The sequence below is a fragment of the Falco cherrug genome, chromosome 6, assembly GCF_023634085.1.
Source record: "Falco cherrug isolate bFalChe1 chromosome 6, bFalChe1.pri, whole genome shotgun sequence".
NCBI classification, from domain to species: Eukaryota; Metazoa; Chordata; class Aves; order Falconiformes; family Falconidae; genus Falco; species Falco cherrug.
This window is the reverse complement of record NC_073702.1, coordinates 76,672,140-76,686,313: the sequence shown is the minus strand read 5'-3', so window position 1 is coordinate 76,686,313 and position 14,174 is coordinate 76,672,140. Positions and strand designations below refer to the sequence as shown.

At 39.3% G+C, this 14,174-nt stretch overlaps 1 protein-coding gene and 1 long non-coding RNA gene across 7 annotated transcripts in view; both read left to right on the top strand.

Annotated features, from left to right (window-relative positions):
• SUPT3H (SPT3 homolog, SAGA and STAGA complex component) overlaps positions 1 to 8,197 on the top strand; it is a 278,050-nt gene extending 269,853 nt beyond the window's left edge. For 5 of the 6 annotated variants that reach the window (XM_055713582.1, XM_055713581.1, XM_055713580.1 and 2 more), the window contains one exon: positions 6,377 to 8,197. In XM_055713582.1, the coding sequence (XP_055569557.1) occupies positions 6,377 to 6,421 (45 nt within the window). In that variant the 3' untranslated portion in view covers positions 6,422 to 8,197. The remainder of the gene's footprint in view (positions 1 to 6,376) is intronic. The other variant, XM_027808659.2, reaches the window with a different exon arrangement.
• A 1,869-nt stretch (positions 8,198 to 10,066) lies between these two features.
• LOC129736394 (uncharacterized) lies at positions 10,067 to 14,166 on the top strand. Its single transcript, XR_008732920.1, has 3 exons — positions 10,067 to 11,076; positions 12,140 to 12,214; positions 13,315 to 14,166. It is a non-coding gene; the product is annotated as an uncharacterized LOC129736394 (long non-coding RNA).
• The last annotated feature ends 8 nt before the right edge of the window (positions 14,167 to 14,174 follow it).

The following is a 14,174-nucleotide window of genomic DNA, read 5'->3' as shown; positions in this document are numbered from 1 at the left end:
TGAGCTCTCTCTCCCTATCAATTTTGTTCCTTTTTTTCTTTTGGCAGGCGTTGGTACCCCACTCCCACACCCCAGTTCTTGCTGCAACAGAAGCCATGATCCTTTCGCCTTGTTTTTCTTTCTTATAATACCAGCCCAGCCCTGAGAACTGCATTTGCTAGTTAACTGCAGCATTGCAAATTTGGCCAAATGAGCTGAAGGACAGCAGCACAAGCCCTACATGTCTTCTCCTTCCACTGGTGGTATTGCATGAGGTGCCTGAGAAATGCATTTGGTCCTTGTTTTTCAGAGATCCTCCATTTCCATCGACCTTGAGAATGTCGTTATTCCCAGTAGGAGAGAGCAATAATAAAAAGTTGGGTAGCTGAGATCTAGGCTATGTTCTTTAATAGCCTTGGATGATACATGCTGGATGTATCCTGTTCCTGGACACAGCAACACAGTTTTATGTGATTATTGCAAACGTTTACACCCCTGGCAGATAAAAGGTAAACCAAAGCCCAGAACTGACTTCGCTGGAAGGCATTTTGTTACAAGCTGTTGAAGGCTGGTTTACTGAAGCAGTGCTTTTATCAGTGCATGATGTTTGTGGTCGCGTACATGAAGTGTGCGGGTGATCTCGGCCCCCTTCCTGGAGGGCAAGTACTCACGGCAGCAAAGCTGCTGCCGTTGGTGGTGTCTCACTGGATGGCTGAAGGCTCAGGGAGCGGACCTGAGGAATGAAGTTGTTTCGTTGGTGTTTCTTACACCTACCTGTGGTTTCTTGGGGAGTAGCTTAAGTACAAATGCGGTTGTGCTTCCAAAGGGACCGTTACTGTGCAGATAAATGGATGCTGTAGCTTTCAGCACATCACCCTGGCCCCATCATAAATGAAATCCATGAGATTTCAAGAAGATGGTGGGGCAGGGCACTGTACAAGTGCGTAACCTGCGAAACCTGCGTGTTCATAGTTATATATTTGGGGTTTGTTCTTCATTATTGACCACGTACTAGACATTATATACATGAATTATGCCCTCACCCTCTGAGTAATATCAGACATCTGTGCTTTGGCTACCGATTAAAGACGGGTTTGTAGAATTAGAGCCTTCATTGCTATTGTTTTAAATTGGAGAGAGAATTATCCATTATATTTCTTTTGTAACATGTATGCAGTTTTAATAAGGAGAGTTTATATCCTCACGTATTTATTTAAAATTAAACAGAAGCAACTAATTCTAAACAACATATGGATTTTCTTTTTTAAACAGTGTTGCTTATACTTTGCCTCCTAAACTAATTATTATTTCAATCTCTAAATAAGCTGACACTTCTTTGCATGTGGTTTGTCTATGCAGGCTGGGAAAAATTAGAAGAGTAACCTTTTAATCACAGGGGGTTTAATATAGATGTTTTTTTTATGTACAAAGAGCTATGAATCTGTCCAGGATGACTTGTTTGATATTATGGCGGGCTAATGAAATTTCAAAGTTAACATTCCCCAAATAAAATGGAAAGAAGACACAGGGAGAAAACGAGCAGATTTAAAATTAGAGAATCTTTGTGGTTTATGGGTTCCAGGTTATTTGGAATGGAATGAAAGTTAATGCTACATCCTTTTTTCCATCCTGCCAGCCAGTGTCTGATCCAAGAATGTCTCTTATTTAAAGGGCAGGGCTCCCTCCACTGTTCTTAAATAAAGGCTTTCACTGTCTGAGAACGAACCCTCCCTGATTTTCACAGTAACATTGTAAGACTGCATGAAGAGAATTATTTAATGAAAAGAAGTTTTGCATATGATTCCGCTATCGTAAGCCTGTTCAAGTCATATGTTTCGATTTACATTTATGCAAATATCAGAGAATAGAGTAAAATTACCAAAGGAGGAAAGGACTGTGGCATGTCACAAACAAGATGTGCCTATTTGTATTTATGTTTGCTAATGAAGTTCAGCCAGGACTTGCTCTTTGATTTTGATGTCTCTGTCTGCATTCCACTTTATGCATTGTAATTAAACCACTTGCCCACACACATACAAGAGGACACCAAGAAAGGGAGACTTCAAGTTTTAAAAACACTGTTCTGTAACTTGCTTATACAGGACCTATAATTCAGGATTTATCATCTTTAAGCGATACAACAGACTTGTAGTGAGACATTGTGCCTTAGCTTTAAGCAGAACTGCAGACTTAAACCAATGGAGGATTTGGTCCAATAAACTTCAGTGTCTAGAATGCCTTCTGAAGATGTTTTACCTTAGACTTTCCAAAATTTATCCCAAATCAGAATTAAACATCAGCCCACTCAAAAATCACAGCTGTTTCTTTCTCTTGCCAAAATTATTCTTTCTCATCGTGCTACAGCTGTGAAATTATGCATTAGTGTAAATTGTTAACTGAAAACCATTTCTAGCTAAGTTGCCTGTTCAGAAGCCTTTAGTTTTCTAATCTGATATGTTACCTAGTTGAGGAGTACTCACATCTTCAGGTTTGGCTAGGACTTGTCTCTGTAAATCACAGCTTCGGTATATCTGGTGTTAATGAACATGTGATTATCTGCTCCTAAATTGGTCCTATGGACTCTGCAGTAAACTGTTTCATTTCATGGGACTTGCTGTGGGGACAGGAGTTTTGCTGCCCTCTTCATGGCGTGCTTCTTTGTGGTCCTTCATAATACTCTACTTCAAGCTACCACTACAGGAGAGACTCGGGATCAAAGAAAAAAGTAGAAACCAGATGATTTTTCATGAAATTTGAGGCATTGCTTGACCAAGGCCTCTTGTTTCAGGGCACTTTCTAAGCTGTTGGTTTTCTCCATTTTTCACCAAACTAAGGGCAAAGCATGGACCTTGCTTTTAGGCGACTGACAGCAGTGAACATTGCTTATCTTTTGTTCTTTGTGCCTCCTTTCTGGCCATTTGGGAAAAAAACAACTAAAAACTACCTTCCTTTATTAAATAATGATAACATTCCTAGAGAAGATCCTTAATATCAGAATCCAATGTGCCGTGATAACTTGAAGGAGCAACATTTTCAGGGTAGAGGTCCTATACTGTAGGCAACTATCAGATGCCTGAGAAGCCATGAGAAGGTTCTTCACATAGTGCCTAGATGGCTGGCACCAGGACTGGGAAATAGAGGACTAGGCAGCAAAATCTTGCCTCTGCCCTAAAGGAGCAAGTGGGAAGAGTGGACTGAGTGAGGTGAAGGTCATGTTTCTGCTTTCACTTTGGTCCAGCCTGCTTAGCCTCTGGTTGAGGATAGCACCGATCTGCCCTGTAAGCTTTAACGAGGTCAGAGGAGAGGATGCAAAACCTTGTCGTATGTTAGCAAGGAGCAAGAAGAGTTTCTGAGACCTGGGTTGGCCAAATAAGGTTGTATCAGCTTTTCGGAGCATGGAATCTATTCTGGGAAGATGAACTGTGGAATCAGGGCCAAGCTAGGTGATATCCCATGTCCAAAAGTTTATCCCTTGATCACCCACGCACATAGCAGGTATAGGAACGGGCTGAAGGACCTTCCATCATGGCAAAGAGTCAGCTCACAGCAGGAAAAATCAAAGCACAGTCTGGTAGACAGTAAATTTTGAAAGAGAGAGCACACAAAAAATTTGGATCCAGTAGACACTTTTCCAAAAAGGGCTCCAGGAGGGACCATGGGCTTATGTTATCTCCTGACATTGGGCTGTAGCAAGACATACCCAGCAAAATGGATACTGCCATTTTAATGCCACATCAAGAGTCTGCATCATCCTCTATCTATAATTCTGAGCCAAATAATCATATTTTTTTAAAAAGAATTGAATACTGCCAAAGTGGCATAAAGCACCCAGAAGTGTCATCCAAACCCTTTACATTTATACCAAACCACATTAAATGACTGCCACATACATATAAACTTTCTCTTGCAAGGGCACATGCACATGCAAGTTTTATAAAAAACATCTTGCAATTTCTCTTTGCAATTCTTGGCATGTATAATTATGTCTTTTAGTATAACAGATTCAGCTGTATGGATCTTAAAGATATATGGTATAACTCAGAACCATGGAACGAGTGTAAAATAGTTTTGCTATGCATAAAAGCATCTTGGAGGTTAACCTTTATTATCTAGAAATGTATCAAAATAAGAATGATGTGTTAACCTTGTTATGGAATGGGATGAATCAAACTCCCTCCTCTGAAATAATGATTTTCAAAACAGTTACCCTTTAAGCTGAGGTTGAAGGTAAAGATTGTTCCTGGGTAAAATGCTTCAATTTATGGCTAAATTCCGTAATAAAATATGCATATATCAGAATCACTTTCTCTGGCTTGGGAAGGAAAAATGTGTTGTTTTCATTATTGCTGAACTTCAAAATGGCTTAAGGAATTTTGTTGGTCCTTTCCAACGAAATTGAACTTCAGGCAGAGATTAAAGCAGAGGAAATTTCAGCCCAAGGGCAAATGTTTCAGAAAGTTTAAAGTATGTGAAACAGGGAGTTAAGTAGGAAATAGTTTTCAATCCTAACTATAGCCACACTAGTTATAATATATTGCTAAATATAGACTGGTGGGTGTGTCCAACTTTCTGAAGGTGTTATCCTCCCTCCTCTGAAACTTGCTTCTGAAATGACCTTTTCAGGGATATAACCAACTGTATAATGTTGCCCGTGTTGGAAAATGTTAAACTTCATTATTTCCCAGGTGAGCCCAGCCAAGCCCAACTTCGCTTTGCAACCAAAATTCCTTTCACAAAATTTAACCTTCTGCCTTTCATGTGGATCCAGCTTTATACTCAGGTTCATTTATCTTCAAGCAAACTGCACAATAGCCCTGAATATTTAGTTTATGTGTTAAAGGTTGTCGCTTGGATTAGAAAGCTCGGTAAAAGTATCGGGGTCAAGGAGCTAAAAACATTACTTTTGCATTGACTTCAAAATGCCAGCCAGAATGGTTTGGGCAAGCTGCAGATCCAAACTCCCTTGGACTTGCTGCTTGTGGTTGTGGGAGTATATTGGATCCTTTCAAAATTATTGGCTAGTTTGTTTTTGTGCATTTCATGTTTGGATATAGAGTCTTTGGATTTATTTTTTGTTTTGTTTGCGGTGATACTGTCATGTCTGATGACTGGCTGTATATCACAGAGCTGATATTCTGCTCTTTGACTTGAATGCCATATGCTGCTAGATCTCTGTGTGGAAGTATGGTGTTAATGTAAAGGATGCTGTAATGAACATCTTGTACCTATTTCCTTTTGCATATTCGGTGTCTGTAAATGTCTCTCTGAATACATGCTTGCTGTTTTTGAAATTATTTCCTTACAGTTCAGTATAAATACTATTTATATACAAAGTTGTTTGAGGTTATCCTTTGCTCTTAAGTATACTCTTCTAATTCTAGTTTAAGAGAGGAGAAATTGATCTCACTGAAATTAATTAGGAAATTAGTAGAGCCACTAGAAATAGTAGTTGTGGCACTTCCTGAGTGCTTGAACTTCAGAGGTACAAAATAAATCTGACAAAGCACTAACTGTAATGAAATAGATGACTGTATTTTCATTGTCAAAACTTAATGACTGCTGAAGGTGAACCAAATAAACCAGAAGTATTTAAACTCCTTTCCTTTTTGAAGATATTATTAATATAAAAAATAAAAACCAACCCAAAAAACCAAACAGCAGTACATTTTTAAACTGAGAATATCCCCTTAAAATATAGCGTTTCCAGTCTGCCTGGCATAAAAAGGCATAGTTTCCTTTATTGATTCAGAAAGAGATGTTAAAAATGTATAAAAGGTATTTTAGTGAGACAGTGTCACAGGACCTTTTAAAATTGTTTTCTCAAATGCTGTTTAACTCTTGTGCTTCTTTACCATTGGAAACGCTCAATCCCACATTACAATGGATGGGATATCAAATTATTTTATACTGACCAGAGGGTCTTTGAGATTAATTTTGTTCTGGGGGGTGGGGACTATCCCAATGTCTGTTTATGTAGCTTTAGACTCAGACTATAAAGTAGGTTTGGAAAACTGTAATTATTCAGTAATTTATAGACTTTTAAGTTAGGTTAGAAATTATTCTTGAACAGAGTGAATAGAGAACACATGCTTATAAAGGACAAACAGATTCAGCATAATAGCGTATTTTTGGTCTTATCCATTTTGCAGGCAATTAGCAAAATAGGATGATACATTTTTGCATATCTCTTGCTCTCCTGAAATAGAGTCGCTAACCACTTGTTAACCACACTGATTTTTTAATAGGCAAAGTGGTTGCTTATAGCTTCCCCACCAGAAATGTTCAGATTAAGCACACTATTAGATTGCAGCCAGAATAGCCTAAAAAACAGGAAGAAAGCCTTGCCTTTCTCTCTGCCTTCTTCCCTTGTTTAAGTTGATGTGATAATTCAATACAGATTTTCTCTTTCTTTGACAGAGTGCCTACCGCAGAAACGGGATGACTTTTCTCGCCTGCTAATGTGGATGTGGCTGCAGCAACAGGAAAGACAATGTTATATTAAGGTGATTTTCTTTTCCCCTCCATGGAAGGAAAAAAAATACAAGCTCCAGTGTCTCTGTGTACCAGTGAGTGGGCTGGTTTGTTGTGACTATCTGCTGGCTGACTCTGTCTCTTTTTTCCAGCCCCCTCAACCGTTATTCTTGTTTACTAGCTGGAACATTTAGCTAATTAATGGCAGGATGTTTGGGATAGGGTGTAGGTGGACAAGAATGCAGATGGGATGATTCTGAAATTTGCAGGGGACTTGCTGCTGTCAGCCCGTTTTTGAAATGCGATGTCATTTTTATTTAAGTGTTTGGAAGTCTGGATGTTTTCCTAGAGAGATGTTGGTGTTTTTGCTTTGTTTTGTTTTGTTTTGTTTTTGTAAAGCAGGACAGGACAGAAAGAGGCCAGAGATAAGAGACTGGGTGATACACGTTTATATATGTTATATAAAGATTATGCAGCTTTTCCTTGTGATTTTTACACAACTGTTATCCACTTTTCCACTGGTGTCTCTCAACTAATTTTTAAGTGTTCAGGCAGTGTAACCCCATTTAATCTAGTGAGGGGCTTTTTGATGGGAGTAATAGCAATTTCAGATCCAAAGATATGCAGAAAAAAGTCCAGGTAAACTGTACTTTGCCAGTGAGAGACTTGTCTGTCTGCAGACCCAAGGACCGGCTGAGCAGTAATTCTCAGTATTTGCATCCCCTAAGGCTCGAGCCACCACTCTCTGAAATCAAGGCAGGCCTTTGCAGTGGCCTGGTGCTGGATTGGGCCCCTATTTAGAAAAATACATCCTAAAGTATTTCAATACCTGTGTTTGTCTCAGTGGTTCTAGGCAACGGCTTAACATTATGTACTTGCTCAGCATTTGCTGCAGGAAGCAGATGCTGTCTCTGTTGTTGACAAAGGCAGTGTTACTGTTGGGTTTGGTTAAGGAAGAAATGGGTTCTTTTTCACCTTTTTTTAAAATATTTTAGCTCACGTTGTTTGTTTTCAGATTTATTTTTTAAATCTCAGTCCCTCCCTCTCTGCTCCTTCCTGTCCCCTGCTCCTCCAGCCTTTGCTGGCCTCACAAACACATTCATTTCTTCCCATAAAAACTGTACAAATATAGAGCTAACCACGATGGTGCCTGACCAGAGGAACGGGCTCATGCTTCAGCCCATCATCAGGACCTACAGGCATGTACTGCTTGTGTCCCTGTGGTACCCCACAGGCTCAGGGCTCTGCTTCAGCCCCTCTTAGCCCAGGCTTGAAATCCAACTTAAACCTCAATGAAGCGAGAACACTCTAGAGAACGAGAGGAGATCAGCAAAATATTACTTTTATATAGTGCAGCCATCCTCCTCCTTTGTGCTTAGCATGTAAGGTCTCAATTTTTAGTCCCACTGTATGCTTTTGTGGTCATTTGTAAGTGGTTTTCTTGCCTTGCTTTCCTGGACCCACTTGCAAAAACTTTAAAAAATATATATATCTTTTAAATAAACAGGAAAAATGCCTCTTCTCTTTGCAACCAAAATACTGTAAAAATGAGCTTTGTATATTACTGCCACTCATAAATTGCTTTTTTCTTTTACCTGCTGACGCTTCTTTTTTCTGGAGTTAATCTGTGTGTAAAGGACTAAAAGTAATGTGCACAGTGCAGTCTATTAAACAAGAGGGGGGAAGTTTTCTGATGTTCCATCTGTGCTTCTTGAAATATATGATTAAACTTTTCTTTTTATCATCACCCTTATTTTTGTTGGCGTCCTTAATCATGGAAAATTATATGCTTGCTATAAACATCCAGACTTTTTAAAAGGACACCAGCATTTATTGTATTTGGTTTCGATCTGCAGGGATATAGACAGAAGAAACTGTTTCAGGCACTGGGTACTGGAATCAAAATTCCTTCCGTAGCTGTATCTCTCCCAGATTTTACATTTTAAAATATGCATAAGCAGGAAAAATACTGGCACTTATTTTTTACTGGTCTACTTAAAGTCCCAGAGAATGAAGACTCAACATACATTTCTCTCAGAAATATGACAGATCATGTTTTTGTTGGTCTGCTGTATGTTTGTCTATCTTGAACAGCCTGACAGGCAATTATTTATAAAATCTGGGTTTGCCCAGTAAACCCATATAATAACCTTTCACTTCTCTAGACAAGTCAGTGAGCTGAATTTAGAGTAAAACAAGGTAGGTTATGTCTCCCTATCTCAGACGAACCCAGTTGATTCTTCTTTTTTGGGGGGAAATAATCTCTTTTTTTCCCATCTTCAGAGTTTTCTGTAACTATTTAAAACACAAACAAGACCACTGAGACTCGTGCTGCGTGTGGAGGGTGTCATAACACCACTTTACCTGCTGCAGAAGCACAGATGTGTGTTTAAGCTGATACCACATGTTCTACCTTTTGTCTTTGTGATATGTATAAAAATCAGTTTGAGACTCAGTTAATGACTGTGTACGAAGAGCTTTGTGCTTGTGTAATTTCAGCTTGCAAGTCATTTTGGTTCTAGCAAGGATTTATAGTAACTGAACCAGGTTGTGCTGATTCTTTACCATTAGCTGCCCGAAGAAGGGAAGCAGAACTAATTTCAGTAGGAATAAGACTGCGTTACATTTAAGGGAGTGCGAGTTTTGCTCGCAGTTCAGTGTCTGCCTTGCTGTGTGGTTATGCTACCTAGTTTTTCAGTTTCTTAGCCCAGCCATCTGTCAAACAGGGATAATAATTCAGCTTGAAAATTGTCGGAGGTGGGGGAGCCCAACGCAGATTTCTAATGGGGCTTCATCTCATTTCCTGACCTGTCCTTCCTCAGGCTTTCTCCCGAGAAAGTAAAGCCCTTTTAAAAAGCTCTTGCCTTCACCTGGAAATCAGGGAAAGGTGACAGTGCTCCATATTTCTCCAGAGACACTCGGGACCTTGCAGGATTTCCACCCCCCTGGGTTTTCAGAGTACACTTCTCTTTGTCAAGTGAAGATGTCACTGAGGGGGGTGTAGGGGTGGGGGTGGGGGTGTGGGGGTGTGTGGTGTGTAGTTTTCTGCCACTTCTTGAATTTAGATGAACCTTAGCATTGTATTAACGTTCTGCCATCAGCCATGTGTAGATCTCATAAAATGTTTTATAGCTTCCCGTCTAGCTCATACAGAATGTTTCATAGTACATAAACACTTCTACTAATAATTTCAGAATAAACAGATAGTGACATTAGTCACAAGTCTAACCTCTAGTTGAAACTTACGCAGTTATAGGGTTGGTGTTTTTTTATTTTCCTAAGTGAATCATCTTGTCCAAGGTTAGGTTTTTTTATATCTCTACTATATATCTACACTGAGCAGCAGTGCAGCTAGGGAAACGCGGTGGTGGCATGCATTAAATCCACAGCTTTATTCAGAGGGCACAGAGCCAGCGCAAAGCAACGGAGCCATCCCTGAAGGAATTGAATGTAAATTTGATGGTTTAAATAAGGCCAGATGCCTTAAAAAATTATTTTGAAAGCTGTATCTTTAATGTAACTCTTAACTTTTTTTCTTTTTTTTTTTTTTTTTTGTTTTTCTGCTGAAGATAATGGCATTGCCTTTACGAAATAATAAGAAAAAATAGCTCTCATCTATTGTGGAGAGACAAAAGTCAGATACTTTGACTTCTATAAATCACTGAAATGTTGGCAACTGAAACAAACTTTTTGAAGGCAGATGACTGCAAATTTGAAGGAAACCTTCATATTTTACTGTTAAAAGCCTTTTAACTGTCTGGAGAGCACTCTGAGACACTACATTAATAGCCATTCTCAGTAATCAAGCTCCACTGTACTTACATACTATTTTTCCTAAACAAGATAGATGAGTCGTAGAAGAGAGCTGGAAAGATAAATAAGGAACATCAAGAACTATATTATAATAATACAGTTTCATTTTACATTTCATAGCTGTCTTCTATATTTGTAATTGATAATTCATCTTAATTCCTATCAGACAGAAATACTGGCACAAGAGTCTTATACCAATATCCGTGCATTTCTGGACTAGTCTTCATCCAGATGCTTTGCAGATTTCCTTACTGATTTTGTGAAGATGTGATCTGTCAATCTTTGGTACTTGTATGACTTTGATTACTGTAATATCTGAGTGCCTCACAGTATTCCATATATTTATGCCTGCAGCACCACTTTGAAATAATAATATGTCGTTATCTCCATATCTTCTGAGGCATGGAAAGGCTAAATGACTGGCCCCATGTTGGGAAACCTGGGATGATTCAGAAAACCTGGATTTCACTAATCCATACTGATGCTCTCGGCTCTAAGTCATCCTCCCTCTGCAGTGAAAATGATAGGTGTCTCAAAAAGCACATAACCCAGTCCCACAGCTTAGGACAGAAAGTGGCAAAAGCAGAATCCAACTGCATCTACGGGAGGCATTTGGGGAGGAAGAATGCAATCACTCAATTTGGTTCCAGTCCAGGGCTCAATGCTTTAAAACCTTCCAGCTGAAATGTGCCACAGCCACTCAATGACCTCGTGCAGAAACATAAACGTTAACATTTCCACCAAAACACGGACTGTGGGATGCTTTCCCTCCTCCTCACTGTGTTGGATTTCTGCATCAGAGATCACCACGAGGTATGTACTCATTAAAAAAAAAATCCTATTTTAGCAGTGCCAGTGTGTTCTTACCTTGATCTCCTCCCAGCCTGCCTTTGCATAGTGCATCAGAGCTGCAAGAAATAAAAGGAGAAACAGAATTAAGAAATGTAAATGCCCTCTTTTAAATGAGGCAGCAGCTGTGAAGGGTGTTCACAAAGATAAAGTAAAATGTTATTTTTTATTAAGTGAACTGGGTCTGAATCTAATAAAGTGCAGCTGAAGTGTGGTGGCTGATCTTCAACCCCTACCTAGACCTGCAAGAAGAGAAGGTGTAAGATACCTGAAGCCATAGCGGGATTCGGAGAGTCAAGAGTCAATAAAGCAAGTTGGCTCAAACCAGTTCTGTTTAGCTCTCATTTCCATAAGTATTTAATTAATCTGCAAAATAAATAAAAACCCCAAAGAAACTATTGCATTTCTTGTACTGACATGATTTCTTCAGATCTGCAAATGAAATGGCAGCAACTGTGTGTCAAGCCTAGGTGAAAACAAATCTGAAACATTGCTGCAGAAGGAGAAAGAAGGCTTTTATAGGAGCAAGGCTCCAGCTGAGCTTCTCTCCCTGAGCTCCTTTGCTCAGATCATTGTGTATCTGCCCATCAGCAGCGCTGAAACCTGCTGCACGTGCACAAATGTTGTTGTAGCTTCATGTAAATGATTTCAGTAAATTAGACATGATCTGTCTAGCGTTCTCCATGTCACCTTGCCCTTACTTTGCTATTAAAAGAATTTATATTCCTCTGTTTTGGAATGTCATTAACATTTTGCTAGACCTAAGTTTTCACTGTTCGGCAGACTTCGCTGCGGACAGAACAAAAATAAATTGAAGCAATTCTTAAAGGGTGCTTTTATCACCTCGGAAAGGGTGTCTTTAAAAGCCAGTTTCTTCGTGGAAGGTGCTGCTCTTGTTCATCTTTTCTGGGATGGTGGCAAAATTGATGCATGGCTTCTGTAGGGCTTGAACTTGTACAACAAACAGTTGAGGTCAACTCCCTCAAACTCGTATGCATCCCACTCGTCTCCTTGCTCTGCAAATCAGACACAAGCCCAGGAGGAAAAACATGACAGATTCTTCCACTGGAAGACCAAGAACCACAGCACTGAATATTCCAAGGTAAGACAAAATAACCTTGGTCTGACTGGACTTGGCTACATTTGACTTGAGAATTATTATTTTTTTTCCTATTTGAGATTATTATTTTCACACTCTGGTGATCAGAACTTTCTCTGCATACATTCAGCAGTGAAATAGTTAAGAAGAGTTATTTCTCATGTGTGGTCAGGTTTCAGAATCAATACAGTGATAAACAGCTCTCAGTCTTACTGCAGATGTTGTATTTAACTAGTGGGTTAAGACCTTTCACATTTGAAGGGCAAATGTATTTTAGAGCAGAATCTTAGTTACCTTTCTTCATGGTACCCAAATGGATGTAACCATCTAAGCTAGTCCACATTGCTCTGCTGATGTGTTCAGAAGAGAGGGAGTGTGCGAATGCTATCCCTGCAACAAAGTCATCCCAGAAATGGCCAAAGCTCCATCCACACATGGGTTAATGGGGGCAGTATGAAGATTATTCCCCCAGGACTCTAGAGTTTCAATAGCTGTAAGTCTCTATGCTCAAAACCCCATTAAACCTCTTTGGACAGGTGTTTGTGAAGCAGAGGACTGTATCCTCATGTCTGTGAACAGGGCTTGTGTAGGAAATTAGTGTTGCCTTAGGATCAGATGTACCCTACTGTCAAACTCCATGAGAAGGAGAGGCTTGGCCATGGCCTGTGGGAGGAGGTGTGGCCATGCTTTTGCAGGTTACCGTCTTCCCAATGTTATGGTAGTGAAGACAAAATTTGGTATAATCAGCCAAACTTTTGAAATTTTGGCCAAAGTCCAAACCTTCCCATTTTTTGCCACAGCTAGTTTTTATATGTGTTTTTTATGGTGTTGAAGTTGGGCTTGTAGATGATGCTGGATTCATTTTTATTTTGTTGAGGCTTGTTTTATTTGCACTTTGGTATGTATTTGTGGTGCATAGTCTGAAAGGATTTTGCATCTTATTTGGTTTCTTTGGTGGTCCTAAAGGCAGGGTAAAATTAATGCAGCACTTAAAGAGCCTGTTATTAAAACTTTATTCATAGGTGAGCAGGAGAAGTGTAGAAAATGCAGTTCTTTCTATGCATATATATTAAATGAATATAATATATATTCATATTTTTCAGAAAGACTGAATTCCAAAAAAACAGCTCTGCTATTACAAATCCAAAAGCAAACTTGACCCTGTTTTGATACCAGCCTCTCTCTGCAATGAAAGTAGTTGTATCCTTGTAAAGATAAAGATTTTTACTTTGTGGAAGTAATTTGATTGTAACCTTGGTTGCTTTGCTGTCTGTATTACTCCTTTTTCTCTTGCACAAAGTTTAGTGTCGTACTGTGAATCTTTAAGAGATTGTGAAGGCTTGTGAAGTTTTTAAAAAATCATCTCTGAGCTCCTGTTTGAAAAAGGTATTTTGAATCTACAACTGAAGGTGGGGTGGGTTTTTTTGTTGTTGTTGTTGTTGGCTTGATGGGGATTTTTAACATCCAGTAGAATATTGTTTAAGAGGGAGAGATCTCAAAGGTCAGGGAATAAGTCCCCAGTTTATGCGCTGAGGGCAACAGCAGGTATTTTTATGGCACTTGAATGTTGAAGGGAGTTGTCAGAGTTGGATGCTGCAGAGATACCTCATTGCTCCCTTAAACTGTGTCTGAAATTTCCTTGTATTTTATAGTACATGAGTTATGCTCTTGGCTGCCATTTCCTTCCTTCAGACTCCCAAAGGTAAGTGGATTGTGCCCTCTGGGGGCTCTCTACTGCTCTAACTTAGATTTAAGGGTGGTGGTTTTTTCTTGTTGTTCTTTTTCTTTCTTTCTTTCTTTCTTCCTTTCTTCCTTTCTTTCTTTCTTTTGTTCTCTTTCTTTCTTTCTGTTTTTTTCTTTCTTTCGTTCTCTTTCTTTCTTTTCTCTCTCTCTCTCTTTCTTTCTCTCTTTCTCTCTTTCTCTCTTTCTCTCTTTCTCTCTTTCTCTCTTTCTCTCTTTCTCT